Source organism: Arachis ipaensis, chromosome B5 (assembly GCF_059453495.1).
Source record: "Arachis ipaensis isolate K30076 ecotype BB chromosome B5, ASM5945349v1, whole genome shotgun sequence".
NCBI lineage: Eukaryota > Viridiplantae > Streptophyta > Magnoliopsida > Fabales > Fabaceae > Arachis > Arachis ipaensis.
Window position 1 is genome coordinate 12,789,528 of NC_142440.1, and position 24,963 is coordinate 12,814,490.

The following is a 24,963-nucleotide window of genomic DNA, read 5'->3' on the forward strand; positions in this document are numbered from 1 at the left end:
CTGGTTTCATGGCGAGATCTTGATCTAGAGGTTGCGTGACTTCCGTTTTTTTCGGCGTTGTGCTTTTCTTTGGGTGTAACTCGGCCTTTGAGGTCTTACACCCTGAGGCACAGCTCTTGGATTATCTGGACCGCCTTCTCTCCTGGGCCGTCGGGTGGCCGAGCTTCAGTGGGGGACGGTTGTCCTCTCTTGGTTGTTGCTGGGTTGGGGTTGGTTGGCGATGTGTCGCGCTTATTATCCTCCCGTGGGTGGAAGAAGTGTTATCTTGGAGTTCGGAAGTTGGGGTGCTAGGTGGAGGATTGCTCCTCGAAGTTCTCCGTCATGCCGCCACGATTTGGCTGTCCCCCGCATCTATGTAAGAACCTTGAGAACTTTCTTGATCTCTTAGCTCCTGAGAGGTCTAAGCTTGGCCAGGGTGGTAGCGTTTAAGGAGGTCGTTCATGATGAGCTTCCTTATGAATTTTCAGTAAGGTCCGAAGGGGGATCATGGCGACAGAGTTGTCATAGGTGAGGCGGCGGATGGCAGAGGTTTGGAACCTGGTGTTGAAGGTGACCTCGTGGGTTTGGAGGAAGAGCTTAAAAAGTTCAAAAGAAGAAGCAACAACGGTGGGCATGGAGCCAAAATAGAGGGAGAAGATGGGGCCATGGCGCTTGGAGGGACGGATGAGGGGAGTGGTGAATGAGAGGGTCCAAGAGGTGGAGGTGTTCCACTAAAGGGAGGTGAGACTTTGGGCTTGGAGGATTTAGAATTTCACCGTTGGAATAGGGCGATGGTGCATAAAGAGTGTTATCACTAAGAAGGTGATTGCAAGTCGAAGAAACATTGTTCCTTTGAAATTTCGCCGTTGGAGTAGGACGAAGGTATGTTATCACTGCAAATGTGATGCAAGTTAAGGAAACATTATTCCTTTGGGATTTCGCCGTTGGAGTAGGGCGAGAGTGTGTTATCACTGCAAAGGTGATGCAAGTTAAGGAAACATTATTCCTTTGGGATTTCGCCATTGGAGTTTCGCCGTTGGAATAGGGCGAAGGTGTGTTATCACTGCAAAGGTGATGCAAATTAAGGAAACATTATTCCTTTGGGATTTCGCCATTGGAGTTTCGCCGTTGGAATAGGGCGAAGGTGTGTTATCACTGCAAAGGTGATGCAAGTTAAGGAAACATTATTCCTTTGGGATTTTGCCGTTGGAGTAGGGCGAATGTGTGTTATCCCTGCAAAGATGATGCAAGTTAAGAAAATATTATTCCTTTGGGATTTCGCCATTGGAGTAGGGCGAAGGTGTGTTATCCCTGCAAAGGTGATGCAAGTTAAGAAAATATTATTCCTTTGGGATTTCGCCGTTGGAGTAGAGCGAAGGTGTGTTATCCCTGCAAAGATGATGCAAGTTAAGAAAATATTATTCCTTTGGGATTTCGCCGTTGGAGTAGGGCGAATGTGTGTTATCCCTGCACGAAGGTGTGTTATCCCTGCAAAGGTGATGCAAGTTAAGAAAATATTATTCCTTTGGGATTTCGCCGTTGGAGTAGGGAGAAGGTGTGTTATCCCTGCAAAGATGATGCAAGTTAAGAAAATATTATTCCTTTGGGATTTCGCCGTTGGAGTAGGGCGAAGGCGTGTTATCCCTGCAAAGGTGATGCAAGTTAAGAAAATATTATTCCTTTTTGCTCTCAGCTACACCCAAGAAATCTGAGTTTGATGATTGCTCTTCTGGGTTATTCGCCATGCTGCCACAACGTTGCGAAGTCCCCACAGACGGCGCCAATGTACAAGATGTCTCTGGTACGGGTTGAGAGATGGATCGAGAACTTGCGGGTTGAGGCAGATGCCGGATCACTTGCCTGGAGCAATGGGGGGTGGTACCTGCAAAGACACTCCGACGCTCAAGTCAGAATGGATCTAAGAGGTAGAAAGTGTGAGGAATGAATGAATACCTGGAGGGACCTGGGTCCTCTATTTATAGGTGATGGTGAATATCTTATCTTATCTTATTTGGCTAAGATAAGGGAGACGTTTGAATTATCTTATCTTATCTTATCTTATTTGGCTAAGATAAGGGAGACGTTTGAATTCGAAAGTTGGTTAGGAGCTCTAGTGGGCTGGTTCCGAACCTTCTGGAAGGGCAAAGCGGGTTGGACCCTGGTAGCCGGGTTCGGGGACCGTTCTGGGTGTAGGATCCGTGGGCCGGATCCGTAACAACATCAAAAGTTGATCTCTAAAATTATTTTTTAGAATATATATTTAATATTTAGATCTTTTTATCATGTTTTTAAATTTTTTGATGGTTTATTTGTCGTTAGTGTTTTTTGGAATTTGTTTTGCAAGCTATATGAATTTTCAAATATCATTTTACTAGTTTACTCTTTATTTAAATGCGTAACTTTTTCTTAAAAGTATTAAGGCTAATTTTTTTTATATTGGGAATAAAATTGTGATTTATGATAATATGGACTAATTTGGTTAAATATGTCAATATGAGATTATTAGAAAAAATAGAAATCATAAGGGACAACTTTGTAATTTTTATTTAAAAAAAAAAGAAAAATCACGAGTCACGATTTTATGTATGACAAATGTCTGAATTTTTAAAAATAAATTATAAACCATAATATGTACGTAATATGATTTTGGAAAAAGACTAAAAAAAGAAAATAATTTTTTGTAAAACAAATTTCTAAATTTACAAAAAACAAATCACAACTTATATAAGAAAAAAATTGAAATCGTGAGTTGCGATTTCACTTAATAGTAATTTTAGAAATTGCTATTGACAATTTTTGTTAATTCCAAACTCGAAGTCATATGTGTATAATATATGTTTCTAAGTTAGTATATCATTATTATACCTACTTTAAGATCATATTAAAAATAATTAGCGTAACAATAAAATCTCTAATTTAATTTGCAAGAACATAAATTCTATTTTTTTATCCATTTGTCGACGTTGTTTTCAATACTCATCTAATTTTAAGTAATAATCATAGTGATTTGAAGCGTTTGATATTCATTGGTTTAGATGCATTCGATAATTAATTTTTAAAAAATTTGACGAAAAAGAGCATCATCAATAACTGAGACTCTTTTAATATTAATTTCACTTGAAGTTCACGCTTCTGATCTCTCTCTTTTCTCTTCTAAAAACTCTTTTCTACAAGTTCGACAAGGCCATCAGTGATAAAGAATTGTTGTCGCTATCCCAGTCTTGGCAGTGGTAGCCCTCCTCTTCTCGCTTCTTCTTTGCCTCTTCTCATTTGCTCTTTTTTTTTCTCCCTCATCTTTTTCTCCATAGTTTTGTTCTTGCCCTTATGTCTCCTCTTCCTTTTCTCCATTCCTTCTCCTTCCATTCTTTCCTTTTTCTCCTAACCTAATCATTCTTTTTCCTTTCTTTCTTTGTTCTTTTCATTTTCCTATTTTTGTTTCTGTATTTAGTGTCTATTTAGAGATTTAAATTTTAATAATTTTAAAGTGATTAATTTTTTTTCTTTTACAGTGTAATGATCTATTTTTATAGGTATTTTAAATTTGATTATACATGTTCTACATATATGAAAAAATGATATTAAAAAAAAAGTTGTTCATGAAAATTTTTATAAACCATAGAAATGTTATGATCTATCTCTTAAAAAAAATTATCTCATTGTGTTACAGTACATCTGTATAGGTTTAGAAATAAAAGAGACTGAGTTTTATATTTATTTTTACTTGTTAAGAATCTTTGTAATTGAATATTGTACTTCTCCTCATAGGGAAGTAGATCCTCTCAATTTTTTGCTTTCAATTATTTCATAAAGTGTGATATTTTATTATTTAATATCTTTTCTCACATATTTTTTTTGTGCTATTTAAAGAATGTAAGATGAGAGATCACACTTTATCAAACAATTGAAAAAAAAAATTTGAAAAAATCTATCTCCCAATTTATAATTTAATATAGAGAATATTATCTTATTTTTTTATTATAGAACTAATATTTTTGCTATTATCTATAAATACTATATATTTGGCAATTTTTATGAATAAATATTTTTTTTTTACGGAAAAAAAAAAAAGAAAAACTCTTGTGTGTGCGTGTGTATTTTTTTTATCATAACCCATTACAAAATCTAAAAGAGAGTGAAGAGTAAAATTAGGTTGTTTTAACAAAATAGTTGACTAAAAAATAACACACTTAGAATTTTTAATTTTTTATAGTTCGGTCAAATTAGGTTAATACAAAAAAAAAAAAAAAGCTAGATTGACACATACTTAAAAGCTACTTTTTTTTTTTGTTATTAAACGGGGTCTAAGCCTAAGAGAGAAGGGTTACAAGGCTATAGTTTCACGAGGCACAGACATCCCATTTTGATCATCAACAAGAAGAGATCCTAACTCAACAGGTGGAATGTCCAAGAATAAAGAACATGTATCTAACTTTAAGCTGTCATTTGCTAGCCAGTTGGCACATTTGTTTCCTTCCCTGAGAGTATGTTGAAATTTAATTTTCCAGGTCCTATTTTTGAGGTTGAGAATGTCCCGAATGAGGATATTGTGATATCTTCATTCTTCTTCACCGCTGTTAATACAATCATAAGCTTCTTTCGAGTCCGTTTCAATTATCATCCTCCACATACCGAGATCCCATGCCATTTCCATTCCTTTGAGTATTTCCCAAATTTTAACATGGGCGATGTTGCCTTGCTCTTCTATTCTGGCTTCAAATCCTCCAATCCATTCTCCCTTATGATTTTTAATCAAACCCCCACATCCAGCAGCACGCTCCTCCTCCTTCCTTGCTTCATCTACATTAAATTTTACCCATCCCAAATTTGGCGGTTTCTATCTTACCAGGATAGCATACCATCTTTCATTGGATACCACTTTTTTTTTTGTCAAAAGTTTTTTTGCTTCTTTTGATCGCCTCTTTTATAACCTTGACAGCATTTGGTGGTCTGGTAAAAGGTGGATTAAAAACTTCCTTGTTTCTCCAATACCAAATCCACCAACATGTAGTAATAAATTCCTCTCGCCATTCTGTTTGAGATCCTCTTCCCATGTTATTCCTCAGATTTAAGTTGATCCAGTCTTGGAACTCCATAGAGAAGAATATAGGAATCGCACTAGGTAGAATTAGTTGAAACCAGATCCAAGTGGTTCTTGAGCAGTCCCTAAGAACATGTAAGGTTGTTTCCTCTACCTCCTTACAAAGGGGACACTTTGAATCTGAGCCGAACACTTTAACTTTTCTTACTGCTGTGAACAGTCGTCCGTGAGCAGCTCTCCATACAAAAACTTTTAGTCTCTCCTGTCCTTTCCATTTCCAAATACATTCCCAATATGTATCCCTTCCTGTTCTTTCTTGATTGGATAGTAGTTTGTATGTTAATGCCACTGTGAACTTTTCATCTGTTGACAATTTTTAACTTCCTCTATCTTTCCCATTTTCTTTTTTTGGAGACGGAAGTGTATTAATTTTATTCCACATCATCGGGCCGAAAAAATCTTGTAAAATATCCCTGTTCTAAGTGCCATTCTCTTTCACAAATTCTGCAATAGTCTTCTCTAATATGGTTTCAGGAATTTTTTTATTTGCTACTTCTCTCAATAAGCCTTTTACCTCTACGGCCCACAGTTCCTTCCAGAAGTTAACTAATTTTTCATTTCCAACAACTCAAGCAGTATTAGTACTAAAAACACCCCATATTCTAACATGCTCTTTTCAGAAGGCAGAATTCGTATTCTTAGAAATTGCTCCACTCCGTCCTAATTGATTTCGGCCATATTTGCTGTTTAAGACTTGTACCCATAGGGTAGTGGGCTCGGTGCAGATTCTCCAAATCACTTTAAGCATAAAAGCTTCATTAACTAGTTGTAGTCTTTTAAATCCCATACCTCCTTGTTGTTTCGATTGGCATAGAGTTTTCCAGCTTATGTGATGGATGCGCCTTTGGTTGCTAGTTTCTCGCCAAATAAATTTTCTTTGAGTTTTTTCAATCTCTTTACATATTCCGATGGGGATCTTGGAATGCTGCGTCTCAAAGTTGGCTATCGTGCCCAGGACTGATTTTTCTAGTGTTAGTCTTCCTGCTAGTGATAGACAGTGTGACTTTCACCTTTTTAATTTATTTTGCACCCTCTCTAACACATTCTTAAATTTGTCCTTCCCCTTTCTATGGTTAGTGAGCATCGCCCTTAGATATCTCCCTAAGCAAGCATTTTCACTATACTTACTTAGATTTGTGATAGCCCTTCTGGTTTCGTCAGACACATTTTTGAAAAAAACTATTGCAGTTTTGCTTAAATTTATCTTCAATCCTGAGGCTGTACAGAACTCGGCCAGCACCTTGCTCACGATCTTCATTTGCTCCACAGTAGCTTCTGCATACACTAACAAGTCATCTGCGAAGAGTAAATGTGATATTTGTGGACCGTTTTTGCCAACTATAATTGGGTTCCATACTTTGGTTTCAACATGATCCTCTATAATTTGTGACAACTTCTCCATGACAATGACAAACAGATAAGGCGATATCAGATCGCCTTGTCTAATGCCACGTGATGGGTGAAAAGTTTCAGTCATACCCCTATTCCATAGCACGTTATAAGTAGCAGTAGTTACACAACTCATTATCAGTCTGGTTAGAGAGCTAGGGAGATCAAATTCTTCTAAACATCTCTCCAAAAAATTTCATTACAGCCTATCGTATGCCTTTTTAAAATCGAATTTTATTGCCATAAAGCCTCTTCTTCCCTTCATCCTCTTCATGATATGATCCACTTCTTTTGCTATCAATATATTATCTTGTATTTTTCGCTTCGGCACAAAACTTACTTGATAGGGGACAATTCTGTTTTCAAGAGCTGGTTTCATCCTTTCAACAATGATTTTTGTCATGCATTTATAACTTACATTGCACAAAGTTATTGAGCGAAATTGGTTGATGAATTCGGGACTTTGGACTTTTGGAATCAGAGCTATCAAAGTATGATTGTAATCAGCCATGTTACTTGGGTTATTCTATGCTTGGGTGATGTGCTGATATAGTGAAGATTGGACTGTATCCCAATTTTTCTTGTAAAAGAGAGGTGGGAATCCGTCTACTCCAGGAGCTTTCAAAGATCCAATTCTAAATATAGCTTTTTTAATTTCCATAATGTTAGGGGGTGCTAATGCTGTTACTAATATATGCTTCTAAGGGTGGGTAGGAACAAAGAGTTTGGAGTGTGTGTGGTTCTATTTGTTCTTCTTGATATAAATTTTTGAAAAAATTCACTATTAAAGATTTTAAAGCATTTGGATCCTCTATCCATATACCATCATGTGATCTCATTTTGGTAATCTTGTTCCTTCTTCTTCTTATGATTGTTTTAGTATGAAAGTATTTTGTATTACGGTCTCCGTCTACAATCCAATTCTTCCTAGCTTTTTGCATCCAGAACACCTTCTCTCTATCTAGGACAGCTTCCAATTCCTCTCTTAAGATGAGATTGCACAAATTAGCATCAGTAAGAAGAATATCATTAAAGATATCAAGTTAAATTTAAAAATATATTATCATGAGTGTTTGGACAACTGTTGCATATTATCAAGATAAAAAAAGAAAGTATTTTCATTTCAATGTCAACAGAAATAACTAAATAAATAGTGCAATGATTAATTGATAAAGAAGGAAAATCATTCCAACATTAAAAAGAAGATATCAACTTCTATAAAAAAATATTTGATCAAATGAAGAAGGCAACAATTCGAATTAAAACTGAAACATTTTATCCTCATTCTTTATTTATTGAATGTGTTCGGATTTCTCCTTTGTTTAGAACTAAATTTTCTAAAAGTTACAAAAGACAAAGAAAGAAAGTAGTGCACACAAAAGTCAATTTTTACTTTGTCTGAGGGTTTTGATTTCGAAAAAAGTGCCAATTTATAGTACATTTGATTCTCCTTAACTAGGTTATGTTAGTACTTAGGTGAGTGACTAAGTTTAAGATAGTTTAGGTGAAGTTACAAGAGTGTAAATCTCTTAGTATCGGTGTTTGTAATAGGGGTGGCAAGCGGGGAAGCCCGTCCCGCCCCGCCCCGCTCCGCCAGAAGCCCGCTCTTTGGCAGGCTGGCATGTCCCGCCCCGCCCCGTCTAGTGAGGCGGTCCCAGAATCACAGTCTGCCCTGTCTAACGGCGGGCTGGCGGGCTAAACCCACCAAATATCCTCTTTTTTTTATTTTTAACTATTAAATAATATATATAAAGGCATAAAAAAAATTTTTTTGATTTTTTACTTTTAACTATTATAATTTCTAAAAGTATAAACAAATTATAATTTTTATATTCACAAACATTAAAGTCTTTGTAATTATAAATATCTAATAAACATAATTATAAACCAAGTTTTCATCCAAAACATAATTATAAATATTGTTTCCAAAGCAAAATAAACATAATCCAAAACATAATTATAAATATTGTCTCTAAAACCAAATAAACATAATCCAAAACACTCAATTTTCATCTTCATTCTCTTGTAAGTTGGGTTGGGAGAAGTTAGGTTTTGGTAAAAAAAATTGTAAAAATACTCCTTACTAAAAAAATACTAAGTCCGGCGGGGAAGCCCGCCAAAGTCCGCGGTTTAAGTGGTGCGGGTTAGGCGGGCTTTTCCTATTTGGCGGTCCCAATTTTTCAGCCTAACCCACCTTTTTTGGCAGGTTACGCGAGCCGACCCGTCGGATTTAGGCCCGTTTGCCACCCCTAGTTTGTAATCCAAATTGATCATAGTAAAAATTCTACCATAGTTATAGTGAAAACTGAACGTAAATCATATTACACTTCGTAGCCAAACTAAATAGATAGTGATCTCACTCTTATTCTTTTTTACTCTCTACAATTTCAATTCTAATCTATTCTACGCTAAGAGACGAAATAAAATCAAAAATAATTTTCTAAAATTAGAATTTTGCATAATTTGTTTATTTAGTTTTAAGATTAGTTTTTTTATTCAACCCCTTTTTCAACTCACTTGAAAATCTTCTATGCTAAATAATCGGATTTTTTTTTATCTTCCGAATATCAGATTTTTTTTTTTAAAAATGACTATATATTACAACCAGTGAACCAGGTGGTATTAATTTTAATTTTTTTTCCAAACGTAACTCAAACTCATCTTATTTTCAAATGTTTCTTATTTTTTTTATTAAATAATTCTTAATTCTTTATTTATTACATTTTATATTAATTTAAATTTATAGTTTATAATTTAAATTTTTAAATTTAATATTTATAATTTAAGAATTTAACCATTTAATTTTTCAACAACAAACACTGCACTTCTAACCTTTTTTTTGTTTTATCGGCATTAAAATTCGCCCTCGAACTCAGAAGAGTGAAAGACACTAAAAGAAATGAAAAGACTAACTTAGACTAGCTTCAATTGACTCTAATCTTAGTTTTTATTGCAACATCTTAGCTCTTCGCAGATGTGCCAGTGCGATAGTGTTTACAAGATACAAAATATTATGCATTTGTTACGTGGTAACGTTATGCCATTGCCGGTGGTTGTTGAAGCAATTCGTTATTTGTAGGCTGCAAATTAAAGAAAAACGACAAATTAAATATGCGTGTGAACAGCAATGAAAAATCACAATTTCATTTTATTATTATTTCAAACACCATATGACACAACATAGTTTGGTTTTTTTGGTCCACTCTTCCTTGGCGTACCAAAGGCTTGTGCACTTGTGCGTAGATCTGAAACACAAATAATTAATAACAATTCTATCTTCTTACCCACCCACATTCTTCTCTGCTTTCATGGAACAATCTTTTGCTTATATCTTACATAAACAAAAGAAGAAGGAAGTGGAGTTCATGCATTTTAACATGAGATATTTTCATATAGTTATAAGTTTATCATTTCATTCTTAGATACACAGAATAAAATAATGTTATTTATTTTGTTGGTATCTAAAAATGAGTTGAAAAAACTATATAGAGTATAGACAGACAAGATTGATTAAAAGGAGAAGTTCATCATGTCCATGCTCAGGCTTTCCATCATGATATTCTCCATGAATCCACACTTGGCAGGTGGTGATGCTTTCTTGATGAAGCTGTGAGTTCTAGGCTTGAAGGAGCATGAAGAAATAATAGGAATGATTGGGATATTCTCACAGTTGCAAAGCTCAATCATGTATCCATCAGGGTCATGGAAGAACACCTGTTCCACCTTGTTCCCTCCATCATCTTCCACCAAAGCTGTCACATACCTCATTCCCATGTCTTCTATCCTTCTCTTAACAAGTCCAACATCCGTACACTGCCCAAAACCCAAACATAATTAATGCAATGTATGTCTTAATAATCATGCCTCTAGACTCTAGAGTGTTACATACCTGGAATGAGATGTGGTTGTCCTTGGGACTAATAGGCCTTGCTTCATTCATGCATGCATCAAATTCGTCTATGTTTGGATTCTCAATCAAGTGTATCCCAATCCCATAATTGTACAACCTAATAAACATGTAAAAGGAGATTATGAAAAGGAAAGGAAAGTAATAACATTTAGGTATTTGTAAATTATTTATTACCATGCTCCATTGAACTTGAAAGAAGAAGGGCGCTTGATGGAAACAAAACCCAAAACATCCTCGTAGAACCTCATAGAGTCCCATACTGATCTGCACAAGAGAGACACGTGGTTCAATGAGAGCAGAGGAAGTGCCCCACAGCTTCCAACTTCAACAATCTCCATTTTTCACAATTGTTGTGTATGATGAGTTACTGAGGATCTGATATGATGAATCTCACAGACTAAACAAGCTCTTATTATATACGAGTGATTTTTCTTGCACATATCATAGGAGCCTTCCTGGAAGGTTCCTCTGAATGAAGGGAAAATGCAAAGGGCCTGTTTTGTTTGTTATGATAAAGTGTTTACAATTAGCTGTTAAACATGGTGGTGATTAGAAGTATAGAAAGTACAGAGGAAATTCTTTAAGCTTACAAGTTGGCACACAAGGGCCTTGGAATCTTGTTATTAGTCAAGTTCCAACCCCTTAATACAACGGACCCTAGTACTACAATACAACAACGTAGGGGGTTCAAATTATTAAGAAATTTCTTCGATGCTTCCCAAGCCAAAATTTTCACATTCCTGTTTTCTTACTTTTACCTTGCCTATCACACAATATATCTTTTCTTTTCTTTTCTTTTTAAGAACATACGGAGTAATGAAGATATTTTACCTTCAAAAATAATAGTTTAAAACTAATTTTTTTTTTTTTTACTAAAGATAGGAGACTCGAACCCGCAACCTCTTAGATGAGTATGGGAAGACTATGCCATTTGAGCTATAACTCATTGGCTAAAATTAAAGTTTAACGGCAAAGGATTCGATGGTCCCAGAACCTTTGGACCATTAAATGGTCCTGTAACAAAACATGTTTTTTAAGTTTTTTAATAACCGTTAAATAGTCCTTATTTAATTTTAATTATAAATTAGTCATTTATATATTATTTAATGAGAAATGCTACGGGGCAGCAACTTTTGTGATTTGTAGCCATCAAATAGTCATCAATGATGGTTTTAATAGTGTGAGATTTTATCCAATAGCTCACTTTTTTTTGCTGGTTACATGCTAGCCAAAATTTAACAAAGTTGCTGCCCCCTAAACTTTTCCTTATTTAATTATAAAATTTATTTGTTATTTTATAAATTATTTTTTTATCATTCGTCTATCGTGTTTATTGAGAATAAAAAACTAAAACAATAACAAATTAGATATTCCATTAATCGTAATAAATATTTTGTAATTTTAATTGAATCATAATTTTATAATCGGGCCTGCTACACATACAAGTTTACAAGCATCCAAGTTGGCCCAGCCCAAATCGAAGACACACGCATAAAGAAACATAACATGGCGCGTCAAAATCACGCGCTCAACACAAACGGTTACGTATGGCAGACTCTTCCACTTCTTCCACTTCTCAAAACGCTTCGAAAACAAGGAAACGCTCCCATTTTCGAGCAAAAATTAAAGTTCAAAATATACAAATCGTTGTTCGAAACCTCCATCAAAACAACATCAAAATCTCCGTGAAGAATCTGAAGAGAAAACAAAGCAACAACACTCAACGTAAGTTCATTAAGATTACTGTATATTTTACTTTTCTTCTACGTTGTTCTTCTAGGGTTTACTATTATTGTTGCTTCTTTGTTACACTGTTCTAAGTTCTACGTCGTTCTTCCAAGTTCTACGTTGTTCTTCTAAGTTCTACGTCGTTCTACGTTCTTGTAATAAGTTCTCCTGCTATTGTTGTTGATTTTTGGGGGTTTATTCCGTAGATTGGGGGGTGAATACTGCTTGAACTTGTAATGTGGCTTGATATTGAAGCATGTTTGACTGATATCTGGCTGATATATATGAATGTATCTGAATAATATCAATGGGTGTATCTCACTGTTATCAATGGGTGTATCTGATTCTTACATATAGGTGTATCTTACTGTTATCAATGGGTGTATCTGACTCATATATGCATGTATCTTACTAATATCTCAATTAATTTGATATTGAAGCATGTTTGAGTGATACCTGACTGATATATATGGATTTATCTGAATCATATCTATGGGTGTATCTCACTGTTATCAATGAGTGTATCTGAATCATATCTATGGGTGTATCTTACTGTTATTAATGGGTGTATCTGACTCATATATATGGGTGTATATTACTGATGTCTTTGGGTGTATTTTTCGTTTCAGACAAAATGGCAGCAAGAAACCAAACAAAGGACCTTAAGTGTGCCACACATCTCCTGAGTGATAAGTTCAGAAACATGACTGAGGAGAAGAAGGCAATTGTCAGGGATCTCGGATTTGGAGAGTTGATGCACATCCCACCACTAAGGGTGGATCACCAACTCTTAAGGGAACTGGCAAACAACTTCAAATTTGGGGAGAACAAACTGAAGACAGGATATGGTTCTTTCCAAATAACACCAAAGACAATAGGTGATGCGCTTGGCATCAATGCAACAGGTAACTAGCTCAAAATTATAGGTGTATATTAAGTTCATGCTTAGGTGTATTTAAGGTTGATGCTTGGGTGTGTTTGAACCGATTTTGATACTTTGTTGTTTTCCTTTTTGTAGGAAATCTGTTTCCTGAGAAAGTTGAGTATAAGCAACTTTCTGACGATGACAAAATAATTTATAGAAGATTCCAGGGTAAGACCCTCAAAAGTCTTACCGATGAAATGATGGAAATCGGCGTTGGCAGTGAAGAGGAACGCCTGATGTTCAAGAGGATATTCATCCTCTACATACAGATGGCGTTCCTTTTGCCAACGACGATAAACAAAATATCGCCCGTGCACCTGGCCCCAATTTTTAAGATGGACGGCATATCGGAGAGAAACTGGGGGGGACATGTTTTGACCTTCATAATCAAGGGCATCACAGACTACCAGGAGAAGAAGAAGAAGACAATTGATGGCTGCCTCTTTGTCCTGATGATAATATACTTTCATCTTTCAGAAAACAAAGGCAAGAAGAGGGCTGAAAGACCACCAAAGCCTTGGATTGCGAACTGGACTAAGGAGCAGTTGGTGGAAAGAATGACTGCAGAAAGAGAGAAAATTTTGGTAAGTAAACATAATATGTTGGTTGTATTTTATTTACCTGAATGCTGCTAGCTAAAATATCTCATGTTTCAGGGGATTGTGAAGATGGCGGAGACAAGAGCAAGAGAAAAAATGAAAAAAAAAAGAAAAAAAGAAAAAAAACAAGAAATAAAAAAAACAAAAAAAAGGAAGGCGAGTCCAACATCGTCTTCGGAGACAGAAACAGCTACTGACAGTGACACTTCTACCTCTGAGTCTGAGACTCAACAAGACTCAGAGGATTCAGCAAGAAAACACCCCAACAAAAAGGGGAAAAAGTAAGTACCATACTTGGGTGTAATTTCTTTTTCGAGTTGGGTGTATTTTGTTGATCACGTTGGGTGTATTTTTAGTATGTTCTAAATAATCATTGTTTGCCTTCCAGAATGGACTCCAGAAAAAGAAAGCAGAGGCAAGAGGAGTCAGATTCTGATTCAGAATCTGAATCTGAACCAAGTGATGAGTAATGTCCTGAAATTATTACTCCTTTCTTTTGGCTTCATTATAAAGATTTCGTGTATTAACTGAAGTGTCTATTATTAACTTATAGGAGCGAAGAATCATCACCTGCAGAGAAGGAGAAGAAAAAGAAAAAAATAAAAACAACACCAAAAAAGTAAGCACTTCTTTGCATAATATTCTGTGATAAAATTAATTTTTTATTTCTGATTGGTACTCTTTTTTTTCCACCCAGAACACAACCAAAAAAGAAAAAAGTTGTTGTGGAGGATTCACCTCCTAAAGAAGATCAATACTTTGACGGGTACAGTACCTCGTAAGCTATATTACCGTCTATCATCGTAATTATTTTTGTTAACGTCTTCCTTTATGAATGTAGTGAGACATATGAAATATCAAGTGACGAACTAGATGAATGGCTAGGGAAAAATGTTGATAAATCTTCTGCAGAGGGGTATGTCTTGCTGGGCTGTCTATTTCATATTTTGGTGTGTTTTGTATGCTAATAATTGTTTCTTGTTTTGCAGGGAGAACCAACCTAACCTGCGATCGATAGAAGGTCGCTATGTGTCGTCTGAAACGTAAGAAGCTTTATTATTTAATAAAATCTTGTTATCATGATTTGGGTATATTTTGTGGAACCATTTGGGTGTATTTTGTGGATCAAGTTGGGTGTATGTTGTTTAATAAGTTGGGATATTAAGTTTGTTGTGTTGGGTGTATATTGTCCATTCGGTTAGTTGTATCTTGTGCATTCATTTGGGTATATTTTATACATGTATCTTATTTTGTCTGAATAACATCAAATCTGTTTTAGAATACCGGCTGTGAACTTGGGAAGTGATGCTCCTTCCTCTCAAGGACACACAGAACAGAGTAGTGTAAACCAGCCGTCACAGAGCATGTAATTTCTCTTTCAAATAACCGTTACTTTTGTTCTTCTATTACCCTTCTACTTCTAATTCTGTATATATTTTTTTTAGAAAAAAAAGCCCTTTATTATTTTATTCAAGAAAAAAAAGGCAGGAAAAAAAAGCAAAAACTGCAAGTATGTAAGTTCTCAAAAAAACAAAGCCTGTCTTCTTTTTGAATTGTTCGGGTGTATTTCTTGAATTTCTTTGGGTGTATTTTAGGTTGAGTCCGTCTGATTCGAATATGATGGTTGTGAGGGAACAGACACCGTCGGAAGCGCTTGCAATGTGAGTTTTCCAATAATATTTCAACCTTATAACCTTATTATTTTCAAAGGCGTTGTTAACCTTTCATTTTTCTTCTTGTTTAGAGTCCCGATTCAGGTTTTTGTGCCGGCATCCCAAACAACCACTGAGACAGATTTTGAACCAACCCCTATGCTACAGATTGAAGGGACTACAGAAACGTAAGAAATAATATTGAGTGTATATTTGTTTAGAGTTTGGGTGTATATTAGCTAACAGTTTGGGTGTATATTGTTCCTGATTAGTTTTTTTTACGCCGTGATTAATTTTTTGTAACTGTGCAGCACTCCTGAAATCCCCAAACAACTTCAAGAGACCACACCCACGGTTCCCCCAGCTCCAACTAAAATGTAAGTTCATCAGACTAAAATCAATCTTTGCTTATCATCCGTATATTCTTATTCTTATTCTTATTCTTATTCTTATAGATGATGACACAGTCATCCAGACGCAGAAGACGCTGCTGCCCTGTTGATGATGGCACGGACAGCGTCCTATGTTCCTAAAACAGATCCAGGGGTGCCATCATTCAGCCTTGGATTGACTGATTCAAGCCAGGAGGGGGCGTCAACGCAGGAGACAGAAAGGAAAAAATCTCCAGAAGCTGCGAATTTGATAGAACAATTGGACAGTTTGGTCCAAAGAATAGCAAGCAGCACGGCGAAGGGAAAAAACACAAGTCCACAAATTCAGAGGGAGACTGGGGGAGAAAGTTCTGCAAAGTTTGAAACTCCTGGGGGAATGAATCAAATTCCAGATGATATGAAACAAAAGTGCTACATCTGGGGGACGAGACTGAAGGAAGATGCAGATGGCAATACTAACGAGTACGAGGAAATGTGCACTCTGATTAGCCAAGGAGAATACATTTTGATGAGAATGCACATTGCCTCCCTCCAGGCAAAAAGTGATATAGAATCTCAGGTAATATTAGAATAACATTAATCTTTTTACACCAAAGTCAATTACAATGCTTATTAATGTAAAATTGATTTTGGCATATATTTCTAGATTGTATCTGCCATCTGCCTCATCCTCAACAACAAAAATGAAAAGAGGTTTAAAGAACAAATATACTGTCTCCCCCCCGATATTGTGGTAAGTGTTACTTCTCCAAACTTTGGGTGTATTTTCTGTATTGATTTGGGTGTCTTTATTACGTTCCATTAGGTGTAAGTTTAGTATTTCATTTCTTGTTTCGCAATTCTTGCAGTGCATGGCACTTTCGGATCACCCAAACGGGGAATTCGTATCACCGAAAACGAAAAAGGAATTCAGGGTGGAAGCCTACCCGAGTTTCATTCCCTTCATAGATAGAAAAAAATTGACTTCGCACCCATATGTAAGTTTTTGTTTGCTAAATTTGTTAGTATGCTTATTTACTTATTTGCAAAATAAAATAACACACTGTTCACGTGTGGCAATCCTTCAGATTTTTGCCCCTGTCTGCTACTCGGGGCATTGGTGGTTATGGCTGATAAATACAAGAAAGCGGAAATGTCAAATACTTGACCCGCTACACAAAAAAGCTCCCACCGATGAGAGAAAGGCCATTAATAAATTCACTGTAAGTTGCATCTGTCTTCTTTACTTTAATAGATAGGTCTATTTCTTTAGTTCTGATGGGTGTATATTGTCCATTCAGTTGGGTGTATCTTGTCCATTCATTCGGGTGTATTACTGATTTGTTTTCGTATTTAAGGGATACGTATTTTCAAGATTGATAACATATGCCGGCGGGGAACCTCTTCAGAAAGGGGAGAGGGAGAAGGAAATTAAATCACCATATGTTAAAATATCTGGCCAAAAAACAAGGTATAAATTTGTGACTCTGAACATTAAACTTTTGTAAATGAGATTTGTAATTTATTTTCTTCGTTTTTAGCTATGACTGCGCTGTGTACGTTATGAAGTGGATGGAGTTAATTGAGCCGGAAAACATCAAAAAGGGGAAGTATCAATGGGATAATTGGCCACAGGTAACTGCCTTTAGAACCATATAACTCTGTATTACTTTACTGAATTAATATTGCTGTTTAAACAGAATATACTTTTTAATTGTAGGAGGAGGTGGACCACTATAGAGTGGAGTACGCTTCCCGGATACTATTCAGTGAGATGAATACACAGAGAGATCGGGCAATTAGAGAGAGTAGTGCTATAAGGCTGTCGAAGCCATCCTCTATATTATTAAGGCCGTTTTGTCAGATTAATTCTGCTGATATAGAAACTGGGTAATCCAACTGCTTGATAGTTTGTAAATTGAACAAATGATGTAAATATTTGGCATTTATCAACAACTTCTATTCCATGTATATTTTTTCCCATAGTTAAACTATCTGTGCTGGTAAACTGTCTGTGATGTATTCAAAAGCTGTATTACAGGTGGTAAAATATGAAGGAAAAAATCAAGGCATATATAAACTGTTACACCCAACGCAAGTCTAATAATACACCCAAGATTGCATAAAATATACACCCAAACTGTCTGTGCTGTATTCAAAATGTATGAATTACATGTACTAAAATATGAAGAAAAACATCAAATCAAATATAAACTCATAACCTGAGAATTTTTACAGCTTTTGTTCTATATGTATCTATATATGTGTCTATATGTAAATTGTGAATTAACGAAAATACACCCAAAATAACGGTGCTTTTACACCCATATTCTGTAAAACTATACACCCAACGAGTTATCCCCTGCTGCTGGTACCCTGAACTGATAACTCATAACGTGTCCTTGATATTGGCTGCAATTTGAATGCGCCGCTGATGCAGCATCAAACAGGTTTATCTGAAATATAACACACACACATTACCTAAACTATTAACGAGAAAAATAAACTCAATCGCCGCAAATTTAAAGAACAGTACTTTTACCTCGCTTAAAACTTTCGTCTTCTTCTTCTTTGTGGCATTTGCGATCTGTTTCTCCAGCTTTGAACCTAGCCTGTTTTTTGGATGTCCTCTTGTTCGAATCCTTGGCGGGCTTTGAAGCTCGTTAACGGATTCCAAGTTGGCGTCTTCGTGGGATAAAGAAGATGTCCCCTTCCTTTTGGCTTTTAATGATTCCATCTCGGCCATGACGTTATTGTACGCACGGTGCAGAATTGCAGTCAGCTCCTCCGATTCGGAGGCAAATTCGCAGATATTTTGCGAACGAAAAACCAATTGGTCGAACCTCTTGCTTCTTGGCTCCATTAGTGGCTCGTCGTGGCTGCTCTTGATGTGTGTGTGTCGCCTCTTTACCTTCTTGCTCCATCGTTCCAGTATGTATCTCGGTGACACTTGGCTTACTTGTTCGAAGCTTAACACGCTTAGTGCGTGACGGCACAGTATCCCTCTCGATTCGAATAATAAGCATTGGCATTTTACCTCGGCTGCCACTGAGTCGTAAGTAACCACGAACTTGTTGAATATTGAGCTGGAAACTTGTTCTCCGACGTCGTATACTGAATAGCCTAGAGCGGAATTCTTTAATCTGGTGATGCAATTCGCCTTTCCTCTGAATTGCGCTTGGACTTCCCTAAACTTTGCGTGAGTGTACGCATCTTGAAACTGAGCTTCAATGCAGGATTTGGTTGCACACGGTATGAGCGTATGAAAATCTGCAGCATCTGATTCTCTCTCTGCTTGCTCCCTGCTTCCGAGGCAATTATCGTATTGTTTGACGAACTGAATAAGCGAGCTGTTCCAGGTGATATACTTGTTAAAAAATGAATGCATGCTCTCGCTCCTTTGTGTGCTTCTCATCCCTGCCCAGAAGTGGTGATCCAGATAGATAGGAACCCATATGTGACGGTCTTCGTACAGATCTGCATAATACACCCAAACACAGGCTGTAAATACACCCGAGGGAACATGCAATATACACCTCTGCTGCAGATTTTAAAAAGACATTACCTGAAAGCCACTTGTTGTCCGCAAGACCAAAATTCAGCAGAAAATCATTCCAATTCCTATCGAATGAGTCTTTGCTGTGAGAGTTCCAAACAACTTGGCTCATTTCTTGTTCGATATCGGCATGTCCCTTGTACCCGTTTAATTTGCTTGGAATCTTCTTCATGATGTGCCAAATACACCAGCGGTGAACTGTTGTTGGCATACAGGCCTCTAAAGCCCTTTTCATGGATGCGCACTGATCGGTGAGAAACCCTTTCGGAGCGTTTCCTCCCATGCAACGAAGCCAGCTTTGAAATAACCATTTGAATGATTCAATTTCTTCGTTCTTCATCAAAGAGCATCCGAGAAGTGTTGACTGACCGTGGTGATCCACCCCGACAAAAGAACCACAGACCAAATTATACCTGAAACAAATTACCATGGTCCAGAATGCAAAATCATTAGTTACACCTTAACAAATGCTTCACATACACCCAATGAAACAGCCAATATACACTTCTGATGCGGATTAGTAAAAATAATTAATTTAGCATCATAAACAGGGGCAGTTTGTTACCTGTTTGTATTGTAGGTGGTGTCGAATGAAATGACGTCTCCGAAATACTCAAAGGCGGCTCTGCTTCTTGCATCGGCCCAAAAAGCCAGCTTAATCGATTGATCCTCTTCGAGTTGGAGCTCAAAAAAGAAATTCGGATTCTTCTCTTTCATTCTTAACAAATATTTCCCGAATTCCTTTGCATCTTCTTGTTCGGAAACATTCCGCACTTCCCTGGTAATGTAATTCCTCACGTCCTTTTCGATAAAATTTAACTCGCGGTGACCCCCGGCAGCAGCAACAAATGATTGGTAGGTTTTGCTTGGTCTGATACCGGCCTCCTCGTTGTTCTCTATCGTACGACGAATGGACATGCTTAGTTCCCTGTGCTGTTTGAGCATCTCTGCTTTGCTTGGACAGCAGGGGTGTGAATGATCCAGCACAACCTTTGAAATGATCCAAGCACCGACATCCTTCAATGTGTGTATATAAATTCTTGCAGGACAGTTTAGACCGGCTGTCGGATTGGTCTTTTCGGTCGGAGATATTTTAGATTTCCATTTTCCCTCTCTGCTACATGTAATCAGTTGGTTCTTAATCTCGTTTCCCTTCTTATTTGTGCACCGAACTCTTGAAGAGAAACCTGCAGCCTTGGCGTAGTTCCTGTAAAATTTTCCAGCATCTTTAAGGGTGGTAAAGGTCATTCCAACCTTTGGAACAAGCTCGTCATCAACAACCGAGAGAGGCTGCAAAATACACCGTGTCAGAACTGTGAATACACGCATAGATATGATTCAAATACACCCAATCATGTCTAATACGATACACCCGAACCGCAACAACTCAACTACAGAATGACTTTTAAAGCCATAAACTGTAAATACACAGGCTGCAGAATACACCATCTCAAAAACTAAAAACACACCCAATCATGTCTGATATAATACACCTGAACAACAACAAGTCAATTAAAATAACAAAAAACCAGTAAAGTGTAGATACACCCACACTTCTAGCTAAAATACACCCAAACAAGAATTGATCTACACCCGAGCGTCTGCTACAAATTCCAGGTAATTAATCACAACTAATACATTGAATCGACAGATTCAGGTAAACGTGTTACTTTCACAGTCAATGTTCAGCAATTTTTCAACTACACAATGCTATACAAATTACTGAAAGAAAATTCATACTAATCCTATGTAAATCAAACCTCAGGAACTTCATTAGATTCTGACTCATAATCCACTTCGCCTGCATTCAGCTGAGAATCTGAGGTTGAATGATCCATTATCTTCAAAACGAGATCAAACTTTGATTTCAGAAAACAACAAATCAAAAATAGAAAACGAAGGTCGAGTTGCAGAGAGAGAAAAAGGTACCTAAACGAAGAAGATGCTAGTGAGAAAAGGAGAGGAAAAGAACGATGGAGAAGAAGGAGGGAAGACGCGCAAGAAGAAGAACAACGAAATCTCAAAATAACGAAAACGAAAAAGGAAAGAAATATTTTAAATCTGGTAGTTAGATATACGCGCGATGTTATATAGCGCGTGTAATCAACGTACCTGAAGCAGCACATATTTTGATTTTATTGTTTAATGAACTTGTAAATCATACAAGCCATTAGGGCTTGTATGTAGAGCTTTTCCGTTTTATCATTAATCCAATTACATACGTATTGAGTTGGAAAAATCGTGTTTGTTAGAAATTCGATCGATTGAAATTTAGGGTTCCCAAACTTCAATCGATTGAATTTTGTAAGGCATGTGGAATTTTTCTTAATTCAATCGATTGGTCATATTACCTAATCGATTAAAATCATCAAAGCAATCTGGGTGTAGTTAATTCAATCGATTGGTTTTGTTATTCCTCAGTAAATTCATCTCCAAAATCTTATTCGTATTCATATTGTTCATCCATCATATCTTGGTTATATACCAGCTCTTCTTGTTAGTTGTCCGTATATATACCTGACATCTTACAAATTTACCAATGGAAAAATTTCCAGTACATTACATTTTTACTTTTGTAAAAGATCTATTAAAAAAATATGATTTAAAAAAATATTATTTTCCAAAACTCTATTTTTCAACTTTAATATCCCAATTTTTTTTTAATTTAGGGCGAGTTAGCCACACTCTATATTTTTTTTATAGAGTTCGTCTGACCCGAAACTCTATAATTTTTATAGAGCTAACAAAACTCAAATTTTTAAGCCATTATCATCGTCTACAAGAGTACATAAGAGCACACAAAAATATACAAACAATAAGTATAGCTTTTTCAACATTAATGGCAATCATTATCATCGTATCTAAAAATACACAGATACACAGAAATAAGCCATATTTAACAAAAAAAATTTCTCACTGTAAATTAAAAAAAACTATTATTTCTCCAATATTCTTGTGTACTCCTATGTACTCTGGAGACGATGATAATGGTTGCCGTTGTCTATTGTGAAGTTTAAGAAATTGAGTTAGCCGAATTTGAAGTGAAGTTCGTCTGGAGTTAGGCGAACTCTATAAAAAATTTTAAAAATTATAGTGCGGCCAACTTGCTTTGCATAAAAAAACTCGTATTTGGGAGAATTAAAGTTGAAAAAATGGGGTTATCGAAAATAATAATTTAGTGAGTGGTAACAGAACCAATCGATTGAATTAACTAAACACAGGTTGCTTTAATGATTTCAATCGATTGGATAATATGACCAATCGATTGAATAAAAAAAACCCCACATATCTTGCAAAATTCAATTGATTGTATATCAATTCCAATCGATTGAAGTTTGGGAAGCCTGAATTTCAATCGATTGGTTTGTGCATCCAATCGATTGAATTTCTAACAAACACGATTTTTCCAACCCAATACGTATGTAATTGGATCAATAATAAAATTATGATCGATTACGATTGCAAAATATTTATTACGATTAATGGAAGATCTAATTTATTATTATTTTAGTTTTTTATTCTCAATAAACATGATAGATGAATGATAAAAAAATAATTTATAAAATAAAAAATAGATTTTATAATTAAATAATATACAAAGGACTAATTTATAATTAAAATTAAATAAAGACTATTTAGCAGTTATTAAAAAATTTTAAAAATATGTTTTGTTATAAGACCATTTAATGGTCCAAACGTTTTAGGATCATCGAATTCTTTGCCAAATTTAACTAGAGTATATGTTAAGATTGTTATTAGTAAAAAATTTTAATTTTTTTAATACATGTAAAATGAATACATTAGAAGTTTAAACATTTTATACTTTTAATTAAAAAGTTTACAATTAATAATCTTATCATATGTTCTTAAAATACAAGATAACTTAACTCTTAAAACTATTAAATAATTTGAAATAGAATATAAAAGATCAATTTTTTTTGTCAACATAAAATAACTTTTTTTTTAAAATTATTTTGATCATCTTAAATTTTATATCCTAAATTATGAATTCTTAACTTTAAAAATTAGAGTAATTCTCCACATACAAGTGATTTTCCATACAAGTCATACAAGTCATTTATAAACACGTCGTTTCACGTTTTTTTTTGTGCCTCTTTTTCTTCTTCTTCTTCTTCTTTTTCCGTATCTCTTTTTCTTTTCTTCCTCCCTCTTTTTTTATTGAAATTTCTTCTCCTCTTTTCGTTTTCTTTTTCTCCTTCATCAAAATCACCAGAAAAAACGAAGAAACATTATTCAAGGTACGTTTTTTGCCTTCTCTTTCTCCTTCTTCTTCTTCTTGCTGCACGTTCTTCTTCCTCTTCCTGTTCTTCTTCTTCATTTACGTGCTTTTCTCTTTGTTTTCTTTCTTCGTTATTCTCGATTTCCATTGTTTTTTGACATCAAGCTCTGAAATCGTTTTTGAAGAAGAAGAAGCAGCAGAAGATAAGGAGGAAAAAGAGAAAGAGTTCTGAATTATGCATAAGGTGTACTTCAACGAATTTTGGGTGTATTTCTTAAATTCTTTGGGTGTATTTTTGTAATCCTTTGGGTGTATTTCTGTAATCCTTTGGTGTATTGATTTCAAGAAGAAATATACTGTCTCTCCCTATATTGGGTGTATTTCTTAAATCCTTTGGGTGTATTTCTGTAATCGTTTGGTTTATTTCTGTAACTGTTTGGGTGTATTTCTGTAATCCTTTGGATGTATTTGTGTAATCGTTTGGGTGTATTTTGTAATCGTTCGGGTGTATTTCTGAAGTTCCATCATCTTCAAAACAATTTCAAAAATTGATTTCAGAAGCCATGAAAATCCAAAAAAACAGAAGGAGATCGAAGGCAAAGAGAGAACGCTTTTCCATACAAATCATACAAGTCATTTATATTCACGCCATTTTCACGCTTCTTCTTCTTCCTTCCTTCTTCTTCTTCTTCGTAAAAAAAGAAACGAAGATGAAACACGCGAAGATGATTCAGTAACGTGCGTGTTAAGCTCAACTTGTAAGACTTATAAACAAAAATGACTTACATGTATAGCACTCCTCTAAAAATTAAATTATAAATATAAACTCTGAAATTAATTAATATTGACTAATAAAAATTTATATATAGTTATCTTTATATTATTAGTTAAAAATTATTAAATAATTTAACATATTTAACTAAATTATTATCTTAAAATTCCTAACTATAACTTTACATGAAAATACTGTATGTGAGCGTTAACCATATTGACTAAGTAAAAATTAGTTTCCTATATTTTCTTTTCGAGATATTTGTTTAACACAATACTTATCATTTTCCTATCTACATCTTAATTGCGTGAATATCCATTTCTCTTTATATATATTGACTTATTGAGAGGAGGGGGTTGTGTCTAATATAGAAAGTGCCCTCATATTTGACACGTTATTTATTATTTTTTTTTAATCAAATAGATTGGAGAGCCCCCAATTCTTACTTATCTGGACTAAATACTCGAAGATGAGCTTTGTGTAATATTGGGCCTATATTAAAGAAAAGTTATATCGTTTTGGGAGCCCATTGGCGGTAAAAGATCTTCAATGAAGCTCTACCGGCCCTTGTCCAAAAAAGGCCCATTATGATACCCGTAGCCATGTTTATATTTTTTTAAATACTCATCCTTGCTCTTTCACGCCTCGACGACAAAAACAAAATTATTGGCAGTTGGGAACCAATTTAATTTTAAAAAAAAGTTGACACCCACTGATAATTTTTTTAAGAAAATTGTGTATAAA

The 24,963-nt window shown here is 35.4% G+C and overlaps 2 protein-coding genes across 2 annotated transcripts; one reads left to right on the top strand and one right to left on the bottom strand.

The window, feature by feature from the left end:
* Positions 1-9,594: 9,594 nt before the first annotated feature.
* Positions 9,595-10,767, bottom strand: LOC107642938 (glyoxylase I 4). The gene is made up of 3 exons (XM_016346450.3): positions 10,551-10,767; positions 10,356-10,473; positions 9,595-10,279 (listed from the first exon to the last, which is right to left on the bottom strand). Exons 1-3 carry the CDS (start codon positions 10,712-10,714, stop codon positions 9,977-9,979), a joined length of 585 nt encoding a protein of 194 aa, XP_016201936.1. The 5' UTR covers positions 10,715-10,767; the 3' UTR covers positions 9,595-9,976.
* Positions 10,768-11,923: 1,156 nt separating this feature from the next.
* LOC148563401 (uncharacterized) lies at positions 11,924-17,545 on the top strand. Its single transcript, XM_088488660.1, has 21 exons — positions 11,924-12,101; positions 12,734-13,009; positions 13,123-13,613; positions 13,686-13,909; positions 14,017-14,094; positions 14,182-14,247; positions 14,326-14,394; positions 14,470-14,544; positions 14,618-14,671; positions 14,908-14,994; positions 15,074-15,142; positions 15,224-15,289; positions 15,373-15,468; positions 15,592-15,657; positions 15,748-16,231; positions 16,319-16,405; positions 16,521-16,649; positions 16,740-16,874; positions 17,010-17,122; positions 17,193-17,286; positions 17,372-17,545. Exons 1-21 carry the CDS (start codon positions 11,924-11,926, stop codon positions 17,543-17,545), a joined length of 3,111 nt encoding a protein of 1,036 aa, XP_088344786.1.
* Positions 17,546-24,963: the final 7,418 nt, after the last annotated feature.